At 46.7% G+C, this 23,871-nt stretch overlaps 1 protein-coding gene across 4 annotated transcripts in view; it reads right to left on the bottom strand.

The window, feature by feature from the left end:
- Positions 1-2,413: 2,413 nt before the first annotated feature.
- LOC136760170 (ankyrin repeat and IBR domain-containing protein 1) overlaps positions 2,414-23,871 on the bottom strand; it is a 38,554-nt gene continuing 17,096 nt past the window's right edge. The window contains exons 3-21 of one of the 4 annotated variants that reach the window (XM_066715458.1): positions 22,537-22,837; positions 21,395-21,577; positions 19,503-19,620; positions 18,780-18,988; positions 17,371-17,459; positions 16,995-17,139; positions 15,653-15,819; positions 14,389-14,477; positions 13,941-14,071; positions 13,101-13,235; positions 12,828-12,914; positions 12,665-12,731; positions 12,374-12,519; positions 11,470-11,648; positions 10,375-10,426; positions 10,072-10,146; positions 7,082-7,193; positions 6,481-6,614; positions 2,414-5,591 (exon numbers count right to left, since the gene is read on the bottom strand). In XM_066715458.1, coding sequence (XP_066571555.1) covers positions 4,812-5,591; positions 6,481-6,614; positions 7,082-7,193; positions 10,072-10,146; positions 10,375-10,426; positions 11,470-11,648; positions 12,374-12,519; positions 12,665-12,731; positions 12,828-12,914; positions 13,101-13,235; positions 13,941-14,071; positions 14,389-14,477; positions 15,653-15,819; positions 16,995-17,139; positions 17,371-17,459; positions 18,780-18,988; positions 19,503-19,620; positions 21,395-21,577; positions 22,537-22,837 — 3,199 coding nt within the window. In that variant the 3' untranslated portion in view covers positions 2,414-4,811. The remainder of the gene's footprint in view (positions 5,592-6,480; positions 6,615-7,081; positions 7,194-10,071; positions 10,147-10,374; positions 10,427-11,469; positions 11,649-12,373; positions 12,520-12,664; positions 12,732-12,827; positions 12,915-13,100; positions 13,236-13,940; positions 14,072-14,388; positions 14,478-15,652; positions 15,820-16,994; positions 17,140-17,370; positions 17,460-18,779; positions 18,989-19,502; positions 19,621-21,394; positions 21,578-22,536; positions 22,838-23,871) is intronic. The other 3 variants (XM_066715460.1, XM_066715459.1, XM_066715461.1) reach the window with 3 other exon arrangements.

The raw sequence follows: 23,871 nt of genomic DNA, 5'->3' as shown, positions 1-23,871 counted from the left end.
TCAGTGCCGCTGGCCCGAGATGACATCCACAGGCTGAGCCACGCGGTCATGACCCTGCCCAAACAAGAGCTTAACCCACAACTCACAGTGAATAACAGTACAGCACACACACAACTGTGTCATCTCATCATTAGCTCTTCATGATCGCACTAAATAACAGCAGGGTTGTCGGAGTACATAAATAACTACATCAAGACAAAAGTATTTCTAGAACAGACGTGAACATTTCAGAAAGGTTCTGAATTACTACCCAAGCTCAACTGTGTAGAACAAAAACACTGTACAGGCGACACTACTCTGTATTTCTTTTTGGTGTGTTGCATTACAGTGTGAGGAATTAAGTCTCTGTTCTGGGTCTGTTGAGGACCCACCAGTTTGGCAAAGGAGCTCAGCTGAGGCTCACTGGGGAGCTCCCGGGTCGCCTCCTGGCCAGTCTTGTCCTGAGTTACACCTGACGTCTCAGAGCAGCTACCCTGCAGCTGAAATGAAATTGAATAATTAACTTGTAACAATGTATTAAAATAAGAGAGAACCATTAATCTGAGAAACAAGGGAAGAGCCAGTTGATGTTCACCTACACTCCCCCTCGTGTTAAACTGCTGGTCAGTGTATCTCACCTCTGAGGCAGATATCATTGTTTGTGTGGCAGGTAGGGGGGGAGGTCTTCAGAGGCCCTCAAGAGAACTGGGATGTTGTCCAGCCAATCTTGGACAACATCATGACACACCATCTGATCCCTCTGCATGTCAGGTCCCAGAGCAATGCTGTTAAAAGAAGGTGCATTGAAAGTTTGTTCTGTTGTTGTTTGAAAGTGCTGACTCTTATGAATACACTGAGAGCCCCTTGGCGCAATATGGTTGAGTTGGACACAATGATTGTATTCTAGCAGCTGCAAGATGGTAAAATAGCTCCCCCTGGTGAGGAAACTGGTGAGAAGTATCTCATCCTGGATCTACTGACACAAGTAAAGCACTTGGCAGAGATTACACACAGATGTAACAATTAAGAATACGTAACTATACATTTTGTTCTATCAAAACATTCACCAAAGTGCATATTAACCTAATTTATAGTACCCAATAACCATCTAATGTCATCCATTGTTCTTATACTTACAATAAATCTATAACATGTATTCTGTATTTAAACCAACTATTTGGGGGCTCATATTTAAAAACACTGTTTCACATCCCTGCCTAGGAATCCACTCAATATATATAATATTTTATACTCAAGAAAATATAGTTAGAAACTATAATAGAAAGTATAATAGTATCATATGATGGCTGACTTTGAGACAGTTGATGTGTCTGGTAATTATATAATTTTGTATTTCACCCATGAAGATCTCTAGTTCCTAATATTAGGCAATTAGGAAAAAAATCTGTACTTTCTGCAGATAATGCCATTTAAAATGTATTGAAGTCCGCAGTATTGTATGTCAACTGAAAGCCTTTATGGCCCAAACTAACAACAATCAATCAGACAAACTAAGTTCTACTCAAGGGACTCAAATGAAAGGTTCGGTGAGCGAGTGGGATGCCTTCAGAAGGGCCAAATTAAGCCAGATTAAACTATTATTTATTATTCATATTATTCATTATTATGATAGTTTACATGAGCAATAAAGTGCAGTCATACAAATCAATACAAAGTTCAATTGAAGAAGGACAAGTTACTACTATGGTTATTACTAAAATATGCTCATTCTTAACAATCCTCTTTACCCAGGTCAATGATAAAGTGCAGTTGTTGTTGTTATTATTATTATTATTATTATTATTATTATTATTGTTATTAATAATAATATTTACATCATCACATCTAAGTATTGTTTCTCAGCCACTCTGAGTCTGCAATCCAGTCAATTTTGCAGTGGTTATAAAATAGTTTAATTAGGTCAGTAAAATATATGAGAAAAAAAAAAAACTTGAATATTAGTTTAAAAAAATTGTAAAACTATAGTGAGGGGGAGAATTCTTCTTCTTAAAGAAGAATAACCACAACCGAAATACATAATTTTACCAGGAAGGTACGCAGAGCACGTAGGGAAATGTGTGAACCATTGAGTTTTACAGGTGCAGGGCATCTTAATGCGTTTATCTCAATGATGTCATTTACATAGGCCTCGCCTAAATCAAACTGTAAAAAACACAGAATCTGGCCATGTTGAACAGTATGAGATGCACTAGTTAAAAAACCCAGAGAAAGACCATAACCATATTTTAAAAAACGGTATAATAACCAGATTTGAATGCATTTCTGTTAATGGCAAATGAATGATACACATTTTAAACCGTCAAGTCACACTGCAATTTATAGAAGCATTTGTGATTCTAATTAAAATATATCAACCGGAGAAAAAATGTGTGTTGAGTCATTTAGAAAAGAAATAAAATGAAAACACTCAATGCAAGTTTTACACAATTTTATTTAGAGTAAAACTTAACTGATACTTTCATTAATTGGCCAGACATCAAACATTACATATTTCCATATAAACTGGGAATGTATCAAGTATAGACTATGAAAGTGCAAATAGCATTTCAAGGTTAAGTTGCTTTTTACAATATAAAATTTCACTGGGTTACAAAATAAGTTTGCCAATTCTTAAAGTCATTTACCATGACAGATTTTAAAATTCAGTACCAAGAAAATACAAATCGAATGTAGTATGACCTTTTTTCATGCACAGCATACTGTAACACAGAAGAGGACAATCGTTAAACTCCACAACTCGATCTACAAAACAAGAGTCCCACAAAGTTCACTTACTCCATATACACCACTCTGACACAGCGTTACTTCTGCAAGACAAATTTAAACGTGATACATATCAGCTTGGTAACTGTTCTATTGATCAGATTACAATTAGTTCAGTACAGTCACACACCAATTTGGGAGAGACCAATTGAAAAAGTAAAATTCTCAGAAGACCTTCCAACGATTTAGGTCTCTTCGTGTTATTGTTGTAAACAAAACAAATAAAAAATGTCCAATTCATTTTCAGTGTTCAATATTGTTTTTGAAGCTACATTTTCCATGAAGTTGTGAGGGACATTCAATTTCAAAGAAATCATAGCAAGTCATTTAGTTTTTTTAAAGGTGTCCTGCTTCCTAGTGTTGTTAACTGTGTGCGGTAATCTCTGCACTTCCCCCGAGCTCACCCTGACCCCTCCTCTGCTACGTCTAAAGATCTGTACTTCTCTGCTACTTCTTGCAACATCAGCCCTCGGTCAGACTGTGCATGCCTCAACCAAAACACAAATTAAACAGAAAAATTAACAAAAACAATGTTATATATTTTCTTAAATGAAATGTTACAGAGTTAACCAACAATGACCACACAATGCATTTGGCTATATTCATGTAAAAATTGTATGCTTTATTCAATGCATAAAGACAAATCTTAAACTGCCTGAACAGGCTGAAGAGACCTAGAATGAATGTGTGTGAGTGTGTGTATATATATATATATATACACACACACACACACACACTACTTTAAAATTGGTATCTATAATTTGGACACTTTGATTAATGAATATACCACTTAAACTGCTGTCCTGTACACATGCGTTACGAAGTATTCATGACTTGTGGCAATAAATAAAAACAGGTTCACATGAAGGCACGGCAATATGGATTGTGTAGAAGAACTGTTGTCCCCCCGCAGCCTGACGGAGCTGCAGAGCCCAGGTTGCTGCCGGAGCTCCTGCGATTTCTTCGATCACCAGTGGCGTTTTACAGTGCTTACATTGCACGGGGGGGTAATAATTCTGATTGCACTTCTAATAAAGTGTCTCGTTTGCTAGTGCATCATTTGCTTTCATGCCTACTTTCAATTGTTTATATCAGCAGCTTTGATTGTTGTTTTTTCTAAAAAGAAAATAATAGAGCTGAGAGAACAGCTTTGCATTATTCTTTTGAATCGAGTTTTAATCACTGGTTGCAAGTCATAATCTATGCATGGGTTCATGGGAGGAAAACAAACGCAGAGAACAAACCCAACTATCAGCTAGTCCGATTGGTTCATAGCAGTGCAGGCACAATTAGCATGTGATTAACCTACTGGAGAATGCTTCAACCCATTACAGTTTGGCACCTGTTGGCACAAAAATAGGCAGCTGAGACCAGTCCTTGCCGGCCGGTTCCCTGGACATCAGCGCAACACCACCTCCTTTTGGGCAGCAGCGTCTGCTCTCGCGCGCGTGGGGGGGCTACGGGCCCCTTGAGCGGCTCGCACCGCAGCCTCACGGACGATGACACGGGACAGGAGAGGAGTGCCGCAACAGTGTTTATGATTACAAAATTTAAAAAGCACATTGATATATATCTTGTCATATTCTAAACTATCACACGTTTGAGAATAGAGCAAACTTCCCAAACTGTGAGTTCATTGTATTAGTTATTAATTTTCCTACAGATGCATGTTTTAGGTGTAGCACCTGATAAAGGTGACGTGTATCCATTACGGTGGTCCTTTGCTCAGGGACAGACCAGGTAACGTGCCGATGGATACAGAGAGGAAACTCTCTCCACCTTCTCAACTACTCATTTTATCTATTTCTGTTGTCATCTCTAAACAGGGAAATCCTGCAAATTCAACATCAAATTCCTTCCCTTCTCTACAAAGTCCTACAGAAGAAAAAAGAAACAAAACAAACTCTCCACAGCGCTACGGCAACAATTAAAAAAAGAAAGAAACAGAAGAGGAATTAGGAGAATTGCTGCCACAGCTGCTAATTGCCCCAATCAAGAGTGGTTTGTTTGCTTTACAGGTCGGCTACATGTCATCTGTCTGCCAGGTCTCAGACCAGGTGCACTTGCTCCTCCCACTCGTGGGCCACGGGGCCAGGCTGGAGGGGGGCGTCAGAGCTGCAATGTGCCGTGTCTGTGTGGAGAGCCAGGTTCGCGCTACAGGGTGCTTCCCCACCCTCTGGCTGCGGCTCAGGGGCCGCGGTGGGGGTCTGGGCGCCACTCTCTCCCTCCGCCAGGCCTGGCTCAGAGTGTTCGCTGGGCGGGGCGGGCAGGGGCTGCTCTTCCTCGGCCTGGGGCGGGGTCTCGGTGACGGGGGCTGGCAGGGGCTCCTCGGCGAGGCTGAGTGGCAGGGCGGCCAGGTCGGCATCGGAGGCGGCGGAGGGGATGAGCGCAATGCTCTGGGGGTTCATGTCGTGGAACCAGGCCATGATGTTGCCCAGCAGGTTGGCGTTGAGCGCGGGGTCGTGGCCGGCCGAGTCGGTGTCACTGGAGGAGGAGAAGACCCCCCCACCGCCCACTGGCTCCCCCAGTAGGGGCAGGCCCAGGCTCTCGAAGTGCTCGGGGCCGTAGGGGCTGCCCATGCTGCCCAGGCGCATCAGGCTGTCCCCCAGCTCCAGCAGCTCCGAGCTGCTCAGCGCCGTGCGAGGCACCTCCACGCCGCGCGGGGCCGGGTCCAGGCGGGAGGGCAGTGAGGTGCCGATCGCCCCCAGGGATGCCTCGCCGCTCAGGAAGTCCGGCCCCTCCCCCAGCCCCGCCAGCCCCGACTCCTGCAGGGAGAGCTGGATGGCCAGCAGGATATTGGGGTCATCCTCGTCCAGAGAGCTCAGCGCCTGCAGGGCCGAGAGCACGGGGGGTTAACTTCTCATGCCTATCAGAAGGGAACCTAGTGAAAACTATAAACCGTGTATGAAGTGTGGCAATGGATCCAGTATGAATGGCTGGGAAAGTGTCAGGGCTTTGTTACAGTATGAACTGCACATTTTCCCCCCGGATGCCTGTCTCGTGGCCTGGCTGGGCTCCGTGGCCCCTCACCGATACCACTTGTACGTTCTGCGCCGCCCCTCACTGCTGGCGTTGAGCACATGTGAAAACAGCTGTATTGCCGCTGTAGCTTTTGCTTTGCTGCAATGGCATTTGCTACGCTGCGGTGTTCATTTGCAAAATGTCACACAAAATGCTTATTTTAATACTATCTGTGATACCATTGCAGACACTCAGTTAATATGCCACGCCCCCAAAAGCTCCACAGATCTCACAGGATCTCCTCGTCCTATTTCTATCCTAATGGCAGGCACTCTGTGACAACCTTGCCCACAGTGCAGCCGCTGCCAATTGTACCTGTGCACTGAATATAACATGACAACAGTATCCTTTGGTTTTTGCTCTAAACGTCTGTGAAATGGGTGCTGTGGTGTGAGATCCTAACACCCCCCCACACAGACTCACCTTCATTCTAACAGACACACATTCTCTCTCGGAGACAGACGGAGACAGACGCTCTCTACTTCAAGCACACACTCTCACAGACTCACTCACACACACAGAATCAAACTTCAATACTCAGTCGTCACTAGTGGCCCCAGACAGTTCAGCGCTGGACATCCCTGTCGTACAGCCATGCTCGGGGGGGACAGGACTGGGCGGCGGGCTCTGAAACAGAAGCATGCAGCAAAGCAAGGACCATGGAGAGGAGAAGGAGCGAAGGCAGAGGGCAGGTACCTGCAGCGAGTCCTGGTTCTCAGAGGGACTGACAGGGGTATAGTCATGAAGCGAGGAGCTGTGCAGTATACTCATAGAAGCTGAACTCACCATGGAGCCCCCGCGGCGCCGGCTGCAGCCCCCTTCCTGGGCATCTGTCGGGGGACACAAACAGGCATACGGTCAGAGAGGGGGGGCGAATTGGACAACAGGGGGAACTCCCTCCCTGCCGATGAACCGACCCAACCTGTCCTTAATGGCTGCACATGCAGGGAGCCATGTCTACCTAGATATTAATACATAGGAATCTACAGGGCACTCATTTATGTGTGGTTGTGTTTTCTGCTTTTCGTTCTTATTTATTTTATTTTTTTTACCTAAGATGTTGTGGGGCCCTTAAACACCCAACTTGCCATAACAGAAGAAGTGCCTGTACTGCCTAATCAATAACTAAGGTTCAGGAGTGGCCCTGAGTATTATTCCACAACCTGGATAGGGGCTCTCTCAGACCACAGTCCGCCGCAGGAGTGTGAGTGGCGGTACCGGTGTGTGAGGCAACGTGTGAGAGTCTGGGTCAGCGTGTGCGTGTGTCCGTGTGCAGCGCAGGTTCTGGGCAGCGTACCTAAAGCACTCTCGCTGGGGTCGTCGGGGTCAGGGGTGTTACTGCGCACGCTGTGCATGTCTCCTCTGCGCCGCTGCCGGTGTCTCCTCCTGTACTGGAACTCGGCATACTCCTGCAGGAACCACGAAGCACCGGCAACCTTAGCACTGTTCCTCCTCACCACGGCCCCTCCTGTCTCCCACATATCAGCCCCATAGCGCCCACTACACAACCAGTTAGACGGCTCTGTGACAGCTTCTGGCAGCCGAGTCGACCTAGGCTCCAGCTCGCTCACACACTGAGGTACACACGCTTTTGTGCCCGCACACGCCCTCACGTACAGCTTTGATTGGTCTGTCCGCTGCCATGAAGCTGCACAGAGGCGCACACACACAGCGCACAACACAGTCACAACACACACAACATTCCAGGAGATATTATAGGGATGTACAAAAAACAAAAAACAAGCAAACAAACAAACAAAAAACAAAAACACCTAAATACCACATCCTCTTTTTGTTTGGTTTTTCCTTTAGGCCTCTGATTGCTGGAGGTCAGATGTGAAAATCTGATTTCATGTGCGATGCACACATTGACAAGAGCACATCTGACTCTCGGGTTTTCCCTGTTTCAGGGCCCAGGCAGCAGATCCGATCGCACGGAGGAAGATGGTATGCGAGGTGTTTTCTGTACATCCCTGGTGAAACGCAAGCCTCAGAAAAGCACAACAAACAATAGAGAAAATCTGTAAAGGGATGCTTCTTCATATCTTTAGCTATTTACCTATCTAATAACACAGAGTGCTACAATATTCTGCAAATGCCTCTTGTCTTAATGTCTGGAATAACTTATTTTCTTGCTTTCCTTGAAGATGGCTTTCAGGATCAGTTCCAGATATTAACTGTATTTTTACAAAAAGATTTCTAGAAATAATATAATTAAAATCTTCCCTTCTACCGCATCTTCTTATGTTATTTTATGTCCTTTTTACCCCAGATATAAAACTATATTCTAATAGCCGTCACTTTCTCCTCTGTGAACAGAAAGCCAGGTTCTAACTGCAAAGAAAGGAGTCTGCGAGTGATTCTCGAACCCCACAGCCACACTAGCAACAACAGGGGTCTGTTTTTGTCTGCAGCGTGAAGAGCTTGTTTGTAGAGCGTGCTCACACGTCTAACAATGCACACAACATGCAGATTGCACTGAGTTATGTGTAACTGGAACTCCTGCTGGACAAACCCACAGACATGCAAAGAGGACTATATATCATCCGAGGGCAAAACCAACACAGATTGTACATAGACAAAGAAACTCCTTTTTCATAACATACCAATGCAAACAGAGACAGACAGACACGTATGTCCACACAAATGTAAACAGAGTAGAAGTATATATTTAGATATGAATGTTACACAGTAACATACTATTCAGGTACACAATAGTAGCACCACAGCCTACTGGAGCGAAAGTGCTCGGCTGCACAGTGTCTGGGCACTGGGCTCTCGGTCCTACGGGCTGGACCGCACTGAACCCTGTGCGTTCAGTCGGGTAAAAAGCATTTTGTTGAGCTAATCTACGTCCACTGCCCCAATGTGAGGTATTAAGGAACCGCAAAGATGGTGTGTGGTTTGTGTTAAGGCAATTTAGGAACACACAACACAGCTTTAATAGATTACTAGCATGCCTTGCCCTAAAACCCTGAACACATGTTAATATGCAGGCTTCCTGAAACACTGAAGGCCATCCAAGAGATTATAAATATGCAAAAGAAAATGAATAGTAATAAATAGCTTTCTACACCAGTCAGAGCTTCAGGACAATGATGTATCATTGCGAGAGTGAAAGTGCTGCTCTGTGTGTGTGAGGTCTACTGTATCCACCTCCCATTACAAACCCTGCGAGATAATGAAGCAGCAACAGATTTTTCTGTCCAATTTGTTGAGCTGTATGAATGTTCATTAAAATAAATAAATAAATAAAATAGGTGATTTTCCCCAAGCGATATGGTCACTGAAATCAAAGGCGTCTAATAAATTATAAATAAACAAATAAAAAGACCAAATTCCCCACAGAAAACAACACATTTCAGTGGGGATTTCAGATAAATACAAAAGGGATGAAATCTAACTGAAGGTCCCCAGGGAGCCTTTGAGCATCAGAAAGGAAAAAGTAAAATAATCTGAGAAGGGGCAGACAATTCTCAATCAGATTCAATATTGATCCTTGCTGTCAGCTATTGGCAATGGTGATTTGCAATCATATCTGGGCAATGATATCTAAAGGCACACTGGACAGAAGAATAACTTTCTGTATACGCCTAGTCCCCCACGAGACCCAAGGGCCTTCGCCAGGATGAGCGTGTTTACAGCCGACCTCGACTAACGATGGCCAGGGCCAAATGGATATAAGCTAGCGGGCTCACCGACGGGACAGACGCCCTCGGCCCGACGCACATGGTCTGAACACCGCGGTCGAGTTTCCTCTGACGGAGTGACAGAGACGCGAGACCCCGAATACTTTTACAGGGACCATTACAAGACAGCCGTGTAACAGGACTATCCCCACAGAGGAAAACATTACTGCTGTGCGAATAAAGGCTGGCAGTTTATAATGACAGAGCCGGACCCGTACCAGGCCACCGCTGGCATCCTCTGATAGCAGGGTGTGTGCTATAACTACAAGGCCCGGTATTGCACAACCTAATGAACCCACAAAGGAATGGGTCACCTAGCATGCCTTTAATAACATTCCCAGTCTAGAAATCTGTGACTGTTACAGGGGGACAAAACTGCACTACTGGTGCTGGGATTATAATTGGAAAAGGGAAAGGCTTTCACAGTAAAAATAAAATAAAGCTGGAAAAAAAAATCATTCCAATGTTTTTTTTTTTTTTTTTTTTTTTTAATAACAATTAACCATCAGAAGTAAAAAAGTAAAATGAAATAGGAATAAGAATAGTAAGAAAATACTTTTTTTCTGTACGACAATGTGCATGGTCTCTTCTGCAATACCTGCGGCTGGCCTTCTGAATTTTGACAGTTCTCTCTTTGATCATTCCTCCCAAGAACTGATTGATTCCTCAGGATCTTTAGATTAGAACAGAATGACACTTGAGTGACCTTCCTCTGCAAACACGGTTAGGCATCTACAAACAATCGCTTACGGAGAGCAAGTTACTTCCTGCACAAGCACTCAGTCTGTTAATGTCTTAGTCACATGCGGCCGTCTCTGCAGACGAACTCAACAGTACAGGCTACAGGAGAGCACAGTCTCACTACTACACAGGAGAGAGAAGCTACACGGCAGATAGTTACCTCAGGAGACGCAAACCCTAAGTACTCCCAGTCCCACGTGCCACCTGCAAAACTGCAAATACAAGATAAACAGTATAGCAGGCATGGTTTCTTTCTTCTCTTAACATTTGACAGATTCAATATTTCAGGATTGTGTTGCACTTGCCTACAAGCTAGCAAAACAGCAGACAGAATTCCGCCGCTCTAAGACTCCGGAACAGCAGCAGGTACACGACTCCAGCTTAGATAATTCATCTTCACAACTTAAGTTACTTATTTATATGTATATACAATTGTTTTTTTTTTTTGTTCAGATTTTCTTTCCTCCCCACAGGCTTATTGCAGGTTAAACTCTAAAGGCCTTACAGATTTAACTGAATTGCAGCACAGTCACAAATACATTGTTTTCTTGTAACACAGAAAATGTCTGTTAACAAGCAGGTCTGGGGCATTAAGCTATGTAATACTTCTTGCCTTGCTTTACCAGTACTCGTATTGTTATTTTGATTTGCCCTATGCTCCATTTCCCCTGGCCCTTGACTGTGACTTAACATCTTGTCTGCACTTATCAGCTTTTACAGTCTAGGACGTAAGACCTTATATATTGTTTACTGTATATGTCGTATACACTTGTGTAAATTGTGAATTTGTAAAATGTATTTTGCCTTGAACTGCATTGTATTATTGCACTTTGTATTGCGCTGATATTTTATAAGTCGCCCTGGACAAGCACGTTTGCTAAGAAATAAATAATAATAATAATAAAATAATATGATACAAGAGGGAAAACAACAACAACAAGAACAACAACAACAACAACAACAACAACCAGAACGAGAGAAGAAAGCAACCATAAAAAGAACACAGGCATGTGTCAGAGAAAAGAGGGAGAGGAAGGACAGAGATGAGAGAGAGAGGGTGAGAGGGTGAGAGAGAGAGAGAGAGAGAGAGAGAGAGAGAGAGGGAGGAAGGGAGGAGGTGGTAAAATAAAGGAGAGAGAGAGAGAGGGAGGAGGGGGTAAAATACAGGAGAGAGAGAGAGAGAGGTAGAGAGAGATGGATAGAAATGGGACAGGCAGCCATGCTGAGGGACGCAGGGACAGGGGAGACGGCCCACCTGCGTCGCGGGGCCTCGGGGGAGTCATTGGGGGCCACACCCCGGGCCACGGAGGCCAGGAACTCCTGCCGCTTCTGCTGCACCAGGCAGGCGGCGCGCACAATCTTATGCCGCGGCGTGCGCAGGTACGGCCGGTTCACCTTCTGGGCCAGGTCCTCCGTCACCATCTCCAGGTCAGTCTGGGGACACGGAGATAAGAGGTCGAGGGAGAGATCAGGGAGGGGTCGGCGTGTCCCACCAGGGCAGCTTCTGACTCTAAGTACTGGGGTTGTACTCTAATTAACTCATTAGTAAATTACATTAGGAGATTCTTGTCAGGGCTCTTGGACGGCGGTTGTACAACAGACCTGCACATCATTCACAGGACAACTGTAACACCTGAAACCGACCAGTTGTTCATAAAATGTTAATAAAATCGTCTGCTACCGCTCAGATTATTGTCCTTCATTTTTTGTACTCTAAACTTGTCACGGCACTGCACTGGGGTCCTGTTCAATCAATTTTCGGCAAGAACTCTGGTAAGTTTTTAATACACTCGGTCTAACTTTAACCAGCAATTATTTGTTTCTGTAGGTCGACTTCACTCCATGCTGCTAATAAAACTTTAATTTCTTCCTGATCCCCCATGGCACTTGAGATTCTATCTTCCAACTCTAATGTAGCTGGTGTGTATTCTGGTGAAGTGATTTGAACTGCAGATATATCTTATTTTAAAGTGCATTTCAGGATATCTTCAAAACACCAAAAGAAATCTGAAATAAATGTAAAGATCTCGAATTCATTTCACAATATCTTGAAAGGCAGTTGAAGATGTCTCTAAATGATATGCACCCTGCCCCCCGCCCCCAAATATATACTTGTCCCTCAGTGTCTCTACCCCCTCCAGGCCCAATGGTGTCCTCACCTGCATGAGCTCAAAAATCTCTTTCTTTGTGCTTTTGGGTTCCAGAAAGAATCCGTAGGGGTAAGAGCACTTGAGGATGCGCCTGGTCTTCAGCAGCTCGTGCACGGCGTCTTCAATGAAGGTGGTGTCGGGGGGGCCGCCCTCCCCTGCGGACACAGAACACAGAACACGGGCCGGGGGGGGCGAGGCTGAGCGCACAGATCAAGTATGTCCGCATCCAGCGTGAACTCACAAGCATAGTAAAGCCCCCCCGTGGTCAGCAGGGGGGCGGGGGGCTCGAGTCTCACTTACGTCCGCTCAGTGCCCGGCTCAGCTGCTCCATCTTCTCTTTGGCGGTTTTCAGAAGTCGCTGCTCGAGCTACATGGGGGATGACGACACAGGAGAGACCAGAGTCACACGGACTGCGGCTGTGGGTGGGTGGGTATGTTAGGCAGGGATTCACGTCTCGCTCACCTGGTAGCTGTGCTCGTGGTTCTTGTAGCGTGTGTAGTAGTGCATAAAGCGATCAAGTTCCTGAAAGGTCTTGTGCTTCTTCTCAGCCTGATGGGGGGGTGACAACACAGAACAGCAGATAAAGCAGGTGTCTGTCAGGCGGGTCATAAGGATGCAGATCATGCCTAAAAATAACATCTTAATAACCACAGCAGTATAATAATAAAGATAACAACAAAAACAGTTCTAAAGGTATCAGCTATAAAACAACAACGGTAAGAGTGATGACCAGACCTCCACCGTCATCTCCTTGGACTGCTCCTCCACCTGCTGGATGACCTCGTAGCGCGTGCAGCGGTAATAGCCCCCCGTGGACGAGCTGTGCTTCTTCCACTCCTCCAGGCAGATCCAGCAGAAGTCATACTTGCACTGAAACCCCACAGACACACACAGCTCTGCAGGGTCAGTATTTACACACGCCACACAGACACACATTCACTAGAGCCTACATTACCAGAGAAAGAGACCAACGGACAGAAACAGAGAAACAGAGAGACCGACAAAGAGACAGACAGAGATACAGAGAACACAGAAGAGAGACGGAGATAGAGACAGAAACACAGAAGAGAGGCAGAGACGGAGGCGGCGACAGAGAGAGGGAGAGGGAGAGGGAGATGGAGGTGGTGACATAGAGAGAGAGAGAGGGAGGGAGACAGAGACAGACAGAGATACAGAGAACACAGAAGAGAGACGGAGATAGAGACAGAAACACAGAAGAGAGGCGGAGACGGAGGCGGCGACAGAGAGAGGGAGACGGAGATGGAGGTGGCGACAGAGAGAGGGAGAGGGAGAGGGAGATGGAGGTGGTGACATAGAGAGAGAGAGAGGGAGGGAGACAGAGACAGACAGAGAGAGAGACAGACAGAGACGAAGACAGACAGAGAGAGAGGGGGAGACGGAGACGGAGACGGAGACAGACAGAGAGAGAGGGAGACGGAGATGGAGACTGACAGAGAGAGGGAGACGGAGACAGACAGAGAGGGAGACGGAGACAGATGGAGAGAGAGGGAGACGGAGACAGATGGAGAGAGAGGGAGACGGAGACAGATGGAGAGAGAGGGAGACGGAGACTACCTTGGCACACTGCATGTGGTTGCATCCTTCGTTCTTCTGAATCGGCGACTTGCAGTTGGCACAGGGCTTGGAGTTGGTGAGCAGCCACAGGCAGTTGGCTGCGTCCTCGTAGGCCTCGCTCACTCCGACGACTGGGCAGAGAACAGGAGCGAGAGAAGATATCGAGTCAGCGGCAGCAAGACCCGGTGCATGGACTGATAGGCAGGAGGGGGACTGCCAACGAGCGGGGTGTCGAGTGGCAACACGACTGTCTATTCATTGCAAAAATATACATTGAAATTGATCTAAAAAGGATTCAAAACAATCTTCAGATCAGGGCTGGACGGCTCCGGTCCTTGAGGGGTTAACAGGCTCCTGTAGGTTTTATGGGCACTGCAAGTTTAATAGGCCACCTGTAAACAAGCAGCAGGACACACACTGAGGACAGCACAGCACAGGGGTCACTCACGTTCCTCCGGCTTCATCTCCGACACTTTGTGGAGCCACATCTGCCACGTCTGGCAGTCGCAGGGTTCATGGGCCTCTCCGAGACATTCCCTGCAGACAAACACAGGTGTTCGTATGCGTCTCTGGCCACCTTTCACACACACCGCCACTTCAGCTCAATCAGAACCGAAGCCGCTAAGCAAGAGAGCGGGGATCCCTGGGTTATCAGAGGGGAAGCACGGCTGAGAAGCTTTCACAAACCCGCCTGATCTCCAGACAACGCCTCATGAACAGCCGCGAAGCTCACACCGACCTTCTGTCTGTCGCTGACACTGTCGGGCACTGCGAAATCACCGGCCTGCGTTTCAGGACTTGATACTGAGCAGTAATTGTATTGCTGGTGGGATGAATTTCTTTGTGGCCCTCTACATTAAGCATTCGGTGCTTTTTTAGATGCTTACATTTTCACCTCCGTAAAACAAATCCGAGATGTGAGAAAGCACCGTCTGGTATTACACTTACTGAGAGGGAAAAGGAAACTGATGCTATTTAAAAGTGTTATAAAGCTGTGAAGATGCTTGAGGTGAGGAAGTAGCTGACTGAAGTCGCGGGGCTCTGGGCGCGGAGGTGGCAGAACGGGAACGCAGTCACCAACCGGCTGAGAATGGACATTAGGACCAGGGTGCAGAGGCAGGAATCCACAACAGGGATGGTCAGTCTTACACTTGTTTATATTATAAAAAAAAAAAAAAAGGGGAAAATTAAGATTCGCAAGGACTGTAAATGCTATCTAGTGCAAACAGATTGCTGTGGGATGTGTTTCCACACCGTGGCTCACTCGCTGTGGAGCCTAAAGCGGGAGGACGGAGCTGCCAAGGGAACAGAGCGGCCCGGGCGTGTGTGCTGTCTGGCAACAATCACTGCCGAGAGGAGCCGCACCCCTGAGACTTTACTTCTGCTGGCCTAAAACCGATGTCGGAAAAGAATATGGATTCTGCCGGGCCAGGCTAGGATGACTTGCATTGGAGCTGGGGGACCAGGTGTCCGGAGGTGGTTCTAGGGGACCTGTTGGCCGGAGGTGGTTCTAGGGGACCAGTTGGCTGGAGGTGGTTCTAGGGGACCAGTTGGCCAGTGTTTATTTTCAATTTTCGCCCATTGACTTACACTGGCCCTCCTGCAGCTCTTGTACGCAGAGAAAAACTATCCCTTGATTAATGCTGCCATCGCTACAGGGAAAAGTATGCATGTGTTCTCGCTCTCTCTCTCTCTCTCTCACTCTCTCTTACCAGCAGAACAGGTGTCTCTTTCCGCAGTCCACAGCCGGCGCCCTGAGCAGGGGGAAGATGAGAGGATCAGAGCCGGTCACTCCGGGGCCCTGCCTGGTCAGTCTGACTGCTCTCTCACACCCTGGGGTGGGGCACCACCTGATAGCAGGGTTGTTCTCAACAAAAGCCTGGAATAAAGAGGAAATCACACTGTACTGTAATCATGGAGGAGATGGAGAGAGAGACGGAGAGAGCAGGGGGCCAAAGGACAGAGAGAAAGAGGATTTGCGGCCTTCCTCGAACCGGTGTTACACTGACATAGGAACAGATGTCTGTGGGAAACGGGTAAACAAACAACAGGATTCTTCTTAACGAGCAGCTATACACACCTACACCTATGTGTACACAGACACACACAGCGAATACAACTCCTGACATATATGAACATAGCCGAGGAGCTGCGGAGACACGGACTGGCACGACCTGTCTTAACACAAGGTCAATCAATTAGAACAGAGACTTAATTATTAATTGTGTGGTTTAGTATACAATCTTTATTAAACTATGCAAATGAGTAAATAACTGACACCGGTGATAAAAACGATGCATTCCCAAAGATCATACTTCAGCCAAAAGCCTCCTCAGATTTAAACACATAATTGCTTTTTCTCAATTAAATGATCTTTGAAATCCTGAGTCATAAAAAAGAGTAATAAGTGAAAGAGGGTAACTACAGCGGCAATCGGGTCAGCTCAAAATTTCTGGGGAGGAGAAACAAAACAAACAAATAAAATCCGCAGTGAGTTACGGTTCAGTTAGATGAGCTAAAATTGTCCGTTACAGAGCAGATCCTGCGATACGACGCCATTAGTTCTCCCGGACATGGCGAGGCTCCCAGAAATCATCTTTTAACAGACGTGCTTCAGGCCAAATGACTGGAACGGGTGAAAGGAGACGAGTTCAACAATCGCACTCAGCAGGAAGGGGCAGCGGAGGTGGGGGGCAGCTGTGACTGTCGCCGAAATGTGTGGGTGTCACACACACACACACACACACACACACACACACACACACACACACACACACACACACACACACACACACACACTAATAATGCTTTTTAAATATTGTCTTCATTACAGCTTTGGTAAAACTCCCTCACATGGTTGCCAGGTTTATCCTTTGCTTTTATTTTTTTCTCTTCCCAACCTTTCAGTAGCATCTGTCCGTTTATATTGTTTCTTGCTTTAGTTATAGAATTTAATGTATTCAATGACTTGCTTTTCCGGTGTACATTGTTTCTGTGGCTGTGTTACATAACGATTAATTACACACACAAAAACACACACGTTTGTGTTTTTACCTTGATGTCAAACAGGAGGTAGCGCTTATCCATCTCCCTGGAGACCACGCTCTCTATGACGTCTACAGGAACCAGCTGGAAACAGTCATAGGCCGGGCAGAAGATGTTGTGGGCTTCTCCCTCCTGGATCTTCATGTTGAGAAACCTGAGGGAGGACACAATGCTCAGAGTCAGGGGCCACGGCAGTGCTGGACAAGTCCTTACAGTACAAACATAACTAAAAGCAAAGGGGGACTGGTTTAAATCTGAACATGATGATGGGGGGTGGGGACAACCTGTGAGATTATTACTGCTCTGCCACCTTACATGACACTGAAATGACAGTCTAGTGTTCAAGTCATTTCAAAAGTGACAAAAAATAAAAATAAAAACTCACCCTTCCCAGCATGCTCTGCAGAACTCGTGTCCACAGGACATGTCCACGGGGTCCTCAAACACTGAGATAGTGCACATGCAAATGCCACACTGGAAGAAGACAGAAAACACAACCCATTCCAATAATTACTTCAATAATTAATTCATTAACTAATGTGTGTATGCGTTTTTCACTATGGGCTGCTTCGTGCTCGAGTCCAAATGCACCTGAATGCTGCAGCAGCCGCTTAGCAAAGGAAAAACCGATCCCAACTGCCCAGACACAGCCCCACTGGACTGAACCGGTTATATTCCATTAAAACTGATTTCGTAGCTCTTGCACCACTCACTGACAGAAGCTGTCGATGTTTATTTCAAAAGAGAGAGTGGAGACACTCAGGGATGGCTAGATTACACAAACAAGCTTTTATTTTTAGGACTCTAATTATGCTGTGCTGCTGTCTGAAATGAAGAAGATCTCCCCTGCTGGTTTTCGCTTGGCCGTCACCAGTGAATATTCGCGTCAGAATTAAGATGATGGGAGCTTTTAACCGCTGACAAGTTATCCTGGCTGAATGGCCTGCCCAAGCAATTCAAAGCACCAACTGTACAAAATTATAAGAAAACACGTGGGAAGGGGGAACTCCTTCACTCGGCCATCGCACAAGCAGCAGTGTTCGTGCCAGGCTGCGCTAAGATGTCACATAGAGACAGCTGTGTGCAGGAAGCGAAAAAACTGGTCAGGGCGACTCTCAGACTTGAACCTCGTTGTCGTGGCATGCTCAGAACAGACTGCTAACCTCCCGAACACTTATCTGTGTAATAATAATAATAATAATAATAATAATGACATGAAAAAATGTGGGATTCATTCACGTATCATTGTATAGACTGACAGCGGACAATGTACAGAGGTAAAGAAAAGAAGAAGAGTTGACTGTTTCTGGACAGAGCGCAGACGGGAGCTGTGAAAGCAGCGATTGTCAGGGAAACCCGGCGCAAACTTTTAAAATAAGTCTCCAAAGAAGCTCGGCTCTGAACACAACGGGAGGCTTTCATGGGCCACACAAAAACACAGTCAAAGATCCACACTCAGCACAGAGCGGGGAACATCTCCGAGGACTTGTCACTGATAAAGTGTAAACGTCTGCTCAAATTCATGACTCTGCTGCAGAAGCTTTTTTTTTTTTTGTACTTTCTGGCACAAAGTTCACCATCCCTAGCCTGAAAGATTTCCTGAAAATGTCAAAGATCCACAAACTGAAGCAAAAAGGTTCACAATTCAAACTTTTATGTCTGAGTGGGTGAATGCATTAGTATAATTGAACTGCATTTCTTGATTAGGAACCCTAATAAGGGCGTCAGCTACCAAATAAAATCAATCAGCAATCCATCAATAAACCGATTCCAGCGGCAACAGGCGGTCGTTACCAGAGGCCTGTCGTCGTCTCCGGGTGACAGGCTGATCTCGTCGGGCGAGGTGACAGAGGAGCGGGTGGTGCGCGGGGTGCGGGGGGAGGGCAGAGTGTCCCAGGCATTGTACCCACTGGGCGGGGGGGTGGGCATCTGCACGCCCGAGCGCTGGCAGCAGTCCTCGGCATTGGACATCCAGGCCTCCAGTAGCTTCTCCCTGTCCCAGTCTGAGAGGAGGAGGAGGAGAGCAGCAGAAGTGAAAACTCTCAGTGACCACTTACTCTTACTGAATAGGCCTCCATTAGGAGTGTAATTGACTTATTTCCCCCCCGTTCTTATGGTATTGTGTTTTGTGAAGTGCAAATATATACTATGTGTCAACTGTCACCCGGAGTGACTCACCACGTGCTAACAAACAAACCATCGTAAAAAAATGAACTCTGGTGAACAAATGCGAGTGATTTGTAGGAGGTTTGGCGTTAGAGGTGGGAATACCCAGGGCTACAGAGATGCCTGCTGAAAGCAACGGCTGTCTGAGGGGACAGGGGGCGCTTGGCACGTGCCGGCAGAGGTACCTTTGAGGTGCCCAATTTCACAGGCCACTGGTCACAGGCATAATGACAGAGATGAACAAGGCCGGCCCATGGCTGAGGCACGACTTAAAAGCAGTCTCTCTCTCCCCCTCTCTCTCTCCCCCTCTCTCTCTCCCCCTCTCTCTCTCTCCCGTCAGTGCGGAGGTACCGTGAGCGCGCAGCAGAGCCTCGGCAGTGAAGAGGGGCGCCTGTAGCATGTCCGCCGTCTCCACGATCAGCATGTCCTTCAGTCTGCGCAAGTCCTGTGGTCTCAGGCCCTCGTATGGCTGCATAGACACACACACGAAAACACAGACATCGACAGAGACACAGACACATGTATACGTACACACAGAGACACAGACACGCAAAGACACACACACACAGAAATAAGAAAAACTGATAATCCACAAGGCTTTTCAGACAACACACTATTATGTGAGAAACTTAACTTTTGGTTTGAAGTGGAAGAGTAAGACTTATGTACAATAAAACAAACCCACAAATTAAAATCCCTCAGCTCTTAAAGCACACAAAAATAAACCTTGTTTGTAAAGCAGTGCTTGTGGCATGACAGGGGGTACAACACTCAGCAATACAGTTTATTCCTAAAAAAAGACAGATATAACAAAAGAAACAAGCCTACAGTGTTGCTGTGTGCAATGTGCTTAAGCAACCAATTAAACTGCAATGAAAAACTAATCTCAAAATCAGCTGATGTCTTTCTTTTTTTTAACCACATGGAGAGAGAAAACTGGGAAAAAAAACACATCAGCTGACTTTGGGATCAGTTTTTAATGTAATTTCATTGGTCTCTTATAATCTTAAGGAATGCAAGCTATCCCCCCCCGCCCGCTCTCTCCTTGCTTTACAGCTATAATTAGAGGTTATACACTGAGCAGCCCTCACAATACACTGCCATATGTTTTAAAACAAAATGGGAAAGTCTCCAACCATTGCGGGAGGCCGTCCCCTGCGGCAGAGAGCTCCCTTATACAGAGTGCATCATGTGCTACGTGTCTCTAATAAAATCCCTGCTCTTGCACACAGGCCACAGTCACGGGAGAACCCTGCCCCCCCAGCCAACGAGGCAGGCACAAACACTGCGGGCTGGTTTGAGTAAAATCAAACTCCCAGACAGCAAATACGCTGCCGGCCCAGCTCTGTCACACATCCTGGATGAGCAGCGCTCACGCGTGTGCCTTGATGACAGCGGCCCGGGCACCAGGGCTGTGAGGAGACTCTAGAACCCACATGGCCGGCGTAAACAGCACCAAGAACAGGCCAGCATTGACGTGGTGCTCTCGGAAAGCTGCTGCAACTGAACCACTTCTACAGACTCCCAACTATGTGTCACATTGTTACCGAGCTCTTTAGAAAGGCTGCTCTGTGGCTGAACTTTCAAAGCCCTGGCTCTGACGCCAGCGGCCCGTTCCTGGCTCTGACGCCAGCAGTGTGAATGCAGCAGCTCCACAGCAGCACAAAAGCAAAGCCTGTTCCAACACATCTGCAAATAAGGCCGTGATGGTCTCCTCCCGTCGCTGAGACAGAACGAGTCGGTCCGTAGACCTGTCTGCTTGTTCTCAGACTGGACTCTGTGTCAGCCTAAAGCAACATCCTGAAATGGGGATGTGTGCCTCCTCACCAGCTCTGTCAGGGCTCTGGACTCCTGAGTGGGGGGCTGTGGGTTCAGGCCCAGGTGGGGGGCACTGCTGCTGTACCCTTGAGCAAGGCACTGTACCCAGAATGCTCCAGTACAAGCCCAGCTCTATAGATGGGTCATTGTATGTAAAAATAATGTGATGTATTGTAACAACTGTAAGTCACCCTGGTTATGGGCATCTGGTAGGCAGTATAATAATGATGTCACTTGGCTGTCCTGTGCTGGCAGCTGCAGGCCACCTTTGTCAAAACCCGACACTGACGGAATGGCACCGAGACTCGTTATCGGATCAGCCGATCTCTTTGTTCTCAGACGATTCTCCATCCTGTGTGTTGCTGGCTCTTTAACCCTTTCCTCCCCCACCCCTAAAACAACCCTCCACCCCCGGGTGCTAGTACCTCTCTCCTGTCCAGAGCGGCGTACTCCGCCTCGATGTCCTCGGCCTCGGGGTCCCGGGAGAAGACCATCTGCGACTCCAGGCTGAGGGCCAGCTCCTTGTGGTGCTGCTTCTCGGCGCAGTCGCATGGGGTCTCCTTGTTCTCGTTCTCTGAGAACAGGTCGGCGTCGCACTTCACCAGGTACTGCAGGAGAACGACATGGGGTGTGTTACGTTGACAATAATGATGATGATTAACTTATTTAGCAGGTGGCTGTATCCCAGGCAACACTATCACTATAAAATTCAAAATCCCAAGTTACAGTGAATAAAATCAAGGCATGAGAGAAGATCAGAAGATCAGAACGGTCTCCAGGCGGCATCTAAACCCCAGTCTTAGGGAGGTGATGGAAGGTGCCGAGACACTGTGCTGTGCAGATACAACCATGTAACGTAAAATCTCTATTCTAATTTTCACCATATTGTATCGATACTTTGACCTCTAGAATCTAATTTTGTATGCCGGTAATTTGTGAGAAATAAGGTTTGCGGTTGAATTAACACGAATGCAGTACAAACCACCATCCTACTGTTTTGACCCAGAGGCTTGGCAACCTGAGCACCCCCTGTGTGCGTTTAGAATATTTAAAAAATCAAAACCAGCAAACAGAAAATACAAAAATAAACAATTTTTTCAGGTTTACAGAAATAAAGACAGACAGGTCACTAGGCTCATCTGTTTATTACTTTCTTATGCGTTCTGCATTCGTGGCACTTTTTCGCTCTAGTAATTGTTTCCTCCGAGAAATAAAAAAAGTAAATAAATGTACCAGTTCTAATTTAATGAAAAGAACAATTAACCAGACGTGGTATTGATGAGACAGGTGAACATTATCCTATTACAAGTACTGTATATTGAACACTAAGTAAAATTAATAAAAAAATAAAATAAAAAGACCAAAAAAATAAATAAATCCACCTTTAAAACAAGTTGCACATGCTCCGCCCACCACTCTCTTTATTTTTAATGAAAAAAAAAGACATGTATTTGAAAAACAGTCAATTCTATGTATATCGGCAACATGTTCTCTCATTATTGATGATAAACAGCCCAAACCCAGTGTCCCGGTGAGTGCTGGTGCTGTTTGAGCCCACAGGCCTCACCTCCACACAGGTCTTCATGCCCGCGGCGGCGGCGTAGTGCAGGGCCGTGCTCTTCTTGTTGTCCTTGGCATTGATGTCGGCCCGCTCATACTCGCCCCGGTCCAGCTTGGCGCCGGTCCACTTCAGGATCATCTGCAGGCAGTCGGCCCGGTTCTGCTCGTCCTGGTGGGGCCGTGCTAGCCGGGGGTGCAGTGCCCCATCGGGCAGCGTGATCTGGGGCCCCATGCACAGCAGGTGCATGGCCGTCTCGTTGTGCACGTTGCGCTTGTTGGGGTTCCCATCTTTGCTGTAGAGGAACGGCCTGTTTGTTTGGGAAAAGAGGAAAAATAAAAATCCACACCCAGCTGCCCTTCAGGCTTTTAACCATCAATGCCCGCTTGACCCAGGTACTGTCCAGAAATTTCCCCTCCCAGGAAACAGAACGGCTCTACCAACTCTGGTCTTCAAATTGCCCCAATTGTCAGCGCATCTGTATGACCGGCTGAGCCGAGCGCCGGCTGAGACCCCCGTGTGCTAGGTGAGGCAGTGAGCCCAGAGCCATGGCCTCTGCTTCTACATGCACTGGCTTTTATACTTACTCTTCAGGACTAAAATGTGACAATTTAAACTAAATGTGCACAAAAACTAATCAATGAAGGTGTGAACAGAAAGCAGAACTGCAAACTGCCAACTGCAGTCTGGACAAAAAAGTGGCCAACCAGACCAATGGCAGCAGGGCTGTATTTGTGGACCGTTAAGTAGATTAAATGTATGGTTTGTCTGGGAGCTGAGTGGGCTCTCACCATGTGAGATAAGGCAGCCTCCTGGTAGCAGAGAATCATTTTTCAAAGAATTTATGGCTTTAAATTGTACCTGCATTCAAATCAATACAATTTCCTGGAGTGCGGACATTGAAAGCGTGGAGTGAAGCTTCTCAAAAGCCCTTCAGAGCAAGTTGAAGTAAGTCGGCTCATCACAAGAGCTCTGTCGAGAGGCAAGGCCTTGATTTTGTCCTTTATGCGGCTTCTATTCGGTTTCCAAAATCATTTTCAACCTCTCAGGTTTAACGAGGGTCCACCGCACTTTAATTTAACACTACCGTGTCCCCGGAACTGACAGAAACATCTGTTTTACAGGCAGGGCTTTTATCTCCTTATCAACAGGGGAAAATGTGTCTAACATGGAGACGGCCACAGTGAAGGGGACCAAAAATGCTGCAGAGGAAGGGAAGGCATCTCTCCTCGGTGCCCCAGACTGACTGCTGTCTGGGCAGGAAATGAGCACAGGGAGCGCCGGACCCGGGGCGGATCCATGGCTCTTTATGAAGGACAAAGGCGCGGAGGGGGGAAGGGACAC

This window comes from Amia ocellicauda, chromosome 10, assembly GCF_036373705.1.
Source record: "Amia ocellicauda isolate fAmiCal2 chromosome 10, fAmiCal2.hap1, whole genome shotgun sequence".
NCBI classification, from domain to species: Eukaryota; Metazoa; Chordata; class Actinopteri; order Amiiformes; family Amiidae; genus Amia; species Amia ocellicauda.
Note: the sequence above shows the minus strand (reverse complement) of the source record. Positions and strands in the feature narration are given on the sequence as shown.